We start from the raw sequence: 6,685 nt of genomic DNA on the forward strand, positions 1-6,685 counted from the left end.
TCTATTTCAATTTCTCTTGTCCATATTTACATAGTCTTGTAATTTTGGATTCCTAGTTGTTTAATTTGATTTTTTATGGCTTCTATATGTTTGTTTAAGTTGTCTTTATTGATTTTGAGAATTTGTGGTTCATAGCTTTCATTAATTTACCAAATTTGCCATACTTTATGATTATGCATATTAGGTGTTTGATAAAATGCCAATGTTGATTATGGGGTAATTTTCACCCCTTGGCTTGGGAGAAATGAGTGTATGGATTACTAGAGCCATAATGTCCAATATTTAGTGATAATTCTTGGGTTGTTAATTGTTCTTGTTCCCACTAACGCTAATTTGTTGCTAAGGTAATTAGCAAGCAAGCTAGGATTTGTGGGTTAAGAACACTTATGCTCATTTAACTTACTCTCCGATGTGAGGATTGATTTAGTGAGATTAATCCATCATAATTATCATAGTTGTGGTTTTGGCAAGGAAGGGATTCCATAACTCATCCCAAGTCAAGGTTTCATTTGTGTTTCGAACCTCTTTTCAATCACTTTATAGTTTTACTTGTTTATATTACATACATAGTTATTTTATTCTTTTATTAGTTTATTAATTGCAAATTTTTTCTAGTTCTTTAATTCCTTTATTTTGTTTGCTCTCAATCATTGAAAACCCCTTTGTTCTTGCAACCAAAATGGTGCACTTGTTGGCATTAGTTCCTTGGGAGAACGACCCGGGTGTCGAAATACTCTCGGTTATATTTTGTATTGAATTGTGACATCTTTTGGATTGAATTTTGATTGTGAGATTTTATTGTTGATTTGGACTATACTACCAATGAAGGAATTCCATTTTGAGAAACTCTAGATCAACGATAAAACGCTCGTTGTCAAGGACCCCTCAACCACGTATGAGGGATTGGGATGCAGGCACAACTAATAGGACAAAGAAAAAAGAGAACCCTATGGTGAGCAAGATGTTCCTTCTTAGAATTTGTTAGTTGCAACTATGCAGTTTGGAACATGAGCAAGGGTTTATGTTATGGTTAAACTAGTAACTGGTTGTGCCATTATTTAATAAGCCTAAGTGACATGCTCTATTAGTTAGTATTGGGTTCTTTGTGTACTATGAAAGCACTTTGACGTGTTTGTGAACCACTTGTTTGATATTGTGGTTTCAGGTATCCACCATAAGGGGGGAGTTAGTAGCGCATCATTGCGCACAACCCATCATTCAGTATCATCGGAAGCGGATGACGACGATGACCAGTCCATTGGCATCAGACTCCACGTCAAAACTCTTCAAAGGAAAACACCTCAGCGTGACAGGGTAGAAGGGAAAATCATCACAACCATCCAGTTGGAATCAACTAATCAACCAACCGAGACAGTTGCTCCTGAACCAAAAACACTATCAACAGAATTGGTTGAGTTTGCAGGGGTTGAGGAATATTCTACTAAATTTTTTGACAGGCAAGTGATTACTACATAACTTTGTTTCCAGTAGTAGTATATAAGGTTTTTTTATAGCATCCTATACAATTCCTGAAGGTTGACCACCGTAATTTTTTTTAATTCCAAACAGGCATCCTGCCATCTTATCTCAGCGGGAGCCGGAGTGCGAAATGATATGGGCAAATATAGAAAAGGGCATTTACGCCTCGAGACCCATTAGCATAGACCGGATCTAAGAAATCATTCCTAGAGGTTCTTCCTACGCACACCGAGTCCACAGCGCCCCTCTTTCTCTCTTGGGATGACGCTGCTCTTTAAATCACCCTCACCTCCTCCTCCCTGACCTATTCATCCATTACTTCGGGGACGGAAAATCACCGAATGGGAAGAACAACAAATCAGAGGATGGGCTGTGGACACTTCTCTTGATAGCCACCATACTTTGGCGTCATATGATGGTAGATCACACCTAGTGCTATCAAGGGAGGACTTGTGCATACTGAGACCTCGTACATGGCTCAATAACAGTGTATGTAACGAAAAATCATGTTTCTCCAATTTGTTTGTTGCTTATGCATTGGTGACATTGACGATTTTACAAGCTGGTTATGTAGGTCTTACACTGGATGTGTTGCGCATTCAATGACTCAGGTCTCAAAAGATTCACACGTGACTTTTATTGCGTGTGTCTTGGGATTCTGATTAGGAAACGTCCATATTAATCATTTATTTACAGTACAGTTTATGAACTTTTGATAATTTGTAATTGTATAGAAAACGGTATTGGTCCCAAAGAATCTGCTAAACTTTCAAGATTGACCGAATCCAGCGTATGTCGGATTGGGTCAACACTTTGGTGCCGATACTAGATATTTTGACAAGGAAATCGCTTCAAATAGAAAATGGGTACATATGTTTGCAGTGTAATAAGTTACTATAATCATAGCATCATTACAATAGATTATGTGTTTTTCTTTGTAAATGCAAGAAATATACCTAGTTACAATTGTTGGTTGTGCAGTGGTTTTTCCCTGTATGTATCACCTATCACTGGTGGGTGTATGCATTTGATGTCTCCGAGAAAAGGCTGTTCGTACTGGATAGCATACACAGTAAAACTGATACAGCACGGAGCAGGCTAGATTCATATGCAGTACCATAATAGCTCATCACTATTAAGCTCTATTTAACCGTTCTTGTTGTATTCCGTTTAACTTTAGTCGTTTGTGTCTTAGGCGAGGCTCATTGAAGACATTGCACAGGTGGCTATCCCGACTTATAAGTCCACTCAAAAAGAGCTGCCTTGCACTTGTGCCTCTGTTTCAATATAACCAAATGGATGATTCTTCCCTTCAAAATTTCACAATGTATTAATTGTTTAGTTATATTGAGATGTTCCACTAATAGAATTGCATTTTTCTGTTCACTTAAATTTGACTGTGGTGTGTATGCAATAAAATACATGGAGTACTGGAACGAAGGCATAAAACTAGATGACTGGCATTATGTGAGCTTCCAAACCTATATACTTTATTACCATATTTTTTATACACAGGTCAATGTCTGTACCTACAAGCAGTTTTTTAACATTGATTTTTATATGCAGGACATCGTCAAGTTATACAGGTTGGAAATAATACTGGACATCATCCTATCTCACAAGAATATATCCATTGGAGCTGCCTTGAATGCCCTTGACGGCCGTGCTCGGCCTCCTGTGCGCCGCAACCAACCAAGGAACAAACGCATGGAGGTTAGGACTCCATTCACAGCACCTGATACAAAGAGCATACTTTGGCGAGCTGGAGGAAAGCCTAAGAAAATGTCCACCAGAAGGAGCTAAACATGGGAAGAAGTAGGCTCCATATTACGTCTTTCTTTACATAGGGAGGAAATATCATCACATCCTATGCTATATTTTGTTGGGACTAGACAAATTACTTGTCTTACACAATGTGATTATTTCTTTTGGATTGTTAGGTTGTTTATGGATAGTTGCACTTTAGACCTTGACAAACTTTGCTGGTTAATTCAACGATAATGCATGTACTGTTGATATGAATTTTGTCTTTTGCACCTTGGTTGGAGATAATTTTGTGCACAGGCTCAACAACTTATGGGTTTTGAAGTATAATTTTTGCTAATGTATATACCTGTTGAGGTTCCTACATGTCTCTGGATGTCTCTACTTATCTTAATCATGCATTGTTAGTCATATTTTGCTCGCAGCTGACTGAAAACGGAACTGTGTTCTGGTGGAGGTGTAACTTCTGCTTTATGTGTCTATTTTAGTTGTGCGTCGTTAGAGGTGTCTTTTCACAGATGTGTCATCCGGAAGAAGTGTCTTTTTCCAATGTGTTGTTTTGGATGTTGTTTAACTTCGGATGTGTCTTCCGCGGAAAGTGTCTTTCTGCTGTGACTTCTTCGGATATGTATATAGACGGATGTGTCTTCCACTAAAAGTGTTTTTTGGGAGAGGTGTTTTCTGCTGTGACTTGTTACAGGTGTCTATAGATGGATTTGTCTTTTTCAATAAGTGCCTTTGAGCAGTGTCTTTCTACGAGGTGTCTTCCCAGGGATGTGTCTTTTCTAGGAAGTGTCCTCTAGCAGTCACTTTCTAGGAGATGTCTTCACAGGGATGTGTCTTCTGCAAGATGTGTCTTTTGTGAGTGTGTCTTTCGTGTCTTCAACGATATATGTCTTTTGCGAGTATGACTTTCTAGGAGGTGTATTCATAGGGATGTGTCTTCTGCGAGATGTGTCTTTCGTGTTTATTCATCAATATCACGTAACATTCATTGGTATTTTGTGAGGCAAAATGCAAACTTTAAAAACTTGTCAAGGTTTGACAATATTAATCAATGAACATAAACACAATAAAGAATGATATATATCGTCAGCTTAACAATGTTTATTTCTTTAACAACCTGAATAATTTTTCGATGATAAGTGTAAAAAAGTTACTAATAAAGAAAGGGATATCTCCATACAAATCTATAATCAAAATTCTTCTAAGTAGTTTGAAATGAGTTTAACAACGATAAGAACCCACCATGTTCCTGTGATTCATTCGCTCTCCCATCATAACCCACCACTATATCTTGATTCATTGCTTGATCAACTTCCTAAAAAGAACAAACATGCATAAACAAAAAGTGAATAACAGTGACAACTTTATCCATCTAGTCATGTTAACAAGTGATTCGAAACTAATGAAAAAAGAAAGACATACTGGCAGTGGATTCTTCTTCTTTCTTTGCATAGATTTCTTGATTGAGGTGTCGAGTTCAGATCCAGGCCTCTTCAATCTCGGCCGACCCTTTGTTGAAACCTTTGAAGGACCTTGAACGTTAGATTCACCAAGAGCCGGGTTACGCTGTGTGACCGTGCTATTTTGTGTAGTTGGAACACGCCTGGACCCCAAGTTCACATGATAATCAAGCAACTTTGACCTTAACTGATCAAGACCTAAATGTAACATGGCCGCTTCTTCTTCGCATGTCACGAAATCCTGGGCAACATTATAGAAGTGTGAATACAATCATCTAAATAACTTGTGGCTTTCGTCTGATCGCTTCTCGTCGTGGCTGCTCTTGATGAAAGTGTGTTTTCGCTGTACATTCTTGCTCCATCGAGGGATCACGTAGCAAGATGGTACTGTGTCTACTCCATAATAAAAGAACACAACAAGACAGTGGCAACAAAGAATACCTCTTGATCCAAACATGTTGCATTCGCACCGAACCTTGTGTGTCTTGGGGTCAAACTCGACACTATACGTCCAGGACCTAGGCTCCCCATATAGTAGGTATTGCTCGTTCACGGTCACTCGAAACAAATCACCCTCTTGAGTGACACCACGGACTAAACAATCCCCTCTTTTCCTGAATTCATGTTGAACTTCCCTAAACTTAGAGGTTGTGTACTCACGCTAAAATTGTCTTTCAATTGTAGAGCTCGATGAACATGGGACAACTCCTTTAGAGTCTGTAGCATCGTCCTCCAGTTTTATTTGCTCTTTGTTCCCAAGCACATTGTCATACTCATGCACGAACTGAACCAGTCCACTTTTGCAATGCAGGTAACCACCGAAAAAGGCGTGCATACTCTCACTCCGTTGGGTACTTCTCATACCAGCCCAAAATTCACCTTGAAAATATATTAGAACCCACATTCGACGCTCATCATAAAGGTCTATAAAACCAAAACATATCAAAGCAAGAATCATCATCATGAATAAATAGTTACATCACAGCACACAACTAAAGACTTAGTGAAGCAACTATAAGAGCACAATAAAGCACATACCTGATAGCCATTTATTTTTCTCTAGGTTAAACTCAGTAATGAATGCACACCAATCCTTCTCAAAAGATTCTTCAGAATGGGCATTCCAAATAGTGCCATGCATTTTAGCATCTATTTTTCTGTACTGAGCATATCCTCCGAACTTATGTGGTATCTTCTTCATTATGTGCCATATGTACCATCGGTGTCTAGTATTTGGGAAGACATTCCTAATAGCGCCAAACATGGATTTGCACTGGTCCGTGATGATGGCCTGTAGGGGAGTTCCCATGCACTTCAACCAGTGTTTAAAGACCCACTCAAAGCTACGAATTTCCTCATTTCCCAACAAAGCACATCCGAGTAGAGTGAACTTGCCATAATGGTTGACACCAATGAAAGATGCAAACGAAAGTCCATGCCTGCAATAAATACAGCCAAAAACTACTAAATCACAATAGTGTGCAATAAATGTAAACCCTTACAATGGAGGCAGAGACACAAACATACTTGTTTCTACTGTACGTTGTATCAAATGATATCACATCACCAAAATATTCATAGGACGCCCTGCATCTTGCATCTACCCATAGCGCACTCTTAAACTTTTTAGTTTCGTCCACATTAACTGTGTAAAAGAAATTTGGGTTTATATCTCTCATTCGCATGAAATAGCTAATATTTCCTTCACATCTGCGTTTACGTCAGCACAGCGCAGATTCCTCGTTATGTAGTTCCTCACATCCTTTTTTGAGTAACCCAATTTTGATGACCCACCAACCTCGTTCGCCAATGCGAGATAAGTCTTGTTGGGCCGTATGCCAGCCTCATCGTTGTTCTGAATCACACACTTGGCATGCATGGTCAATTCCCTGTACTCACTGTAATGCACAACTTGCTTTGCAGAATACGTGTGGGTGTGCTTCAATTCTAATTTGGATACCATCCAATTATCATTC

General features: G+C 38.9%; 1 protein-coding gene across 1 annotated transcript; it reads right to left on the reverse strand.

Annotated features, from left to right (window-relative positions):
* LOC107606007 (protein FAR-RED IMPAIRED RESPONSE 1-like) lies at positions 5,371-6,388 on the reverse strand. The gene is made up of 3 exons (XM_016307971.1): positions 6,237-6,388; positions 5,748-6,148; positions 5,371-5,633 (listed from the first exon to the last, which is right to left on the reverse strand). Exons 1-3 carry the CDS (start codon positions 6,386-6,388, stop codon positions 5,371-5,373), a joined length of 816 nt encoding a protein of 271 aa, XP_016163457.1.

Source organism: Arachis ipaensis, chromosome B01, assembly GCF_000816755.2.
Source record: "Arachis ipaensis cultivar K30076 chromosome B01, Araip1.1, whole genome shotgun sequence".
In the NCBI taxonomy this organism is placed as follows: domain Eukaryota; kingdom Viridiplantae; phylum Streptophyta; class Magnoliopsida; order Fabales; family Fabaceae; genus Arachis; species Arachis ipaensis.

Bases quoted from the DNA above. Each gene is read 5' to 3' on its own strand.
- LOC107606007 (XM_016307971.1), bottom strand. From the start codon at position 6,388: ATGAGAGATATAAACCCAAATTTCTTTTACACAGTTAATGTGGACGAA. The intron at 6,149-6,236 runs GTATGTTTGTGT...TATTTATTGCAG, and splicing joins ACAACGTACAGTAGAAACAA to GCATGGACTTTCGTTTGCAT. The intron at 5,634-5,747 runs GTATGTGCTTTA...TTGGTTTTATAG, and splicing joins GAAAAATAAATGGCTATCAG to ACCTTTATGATGAGCGTCGA.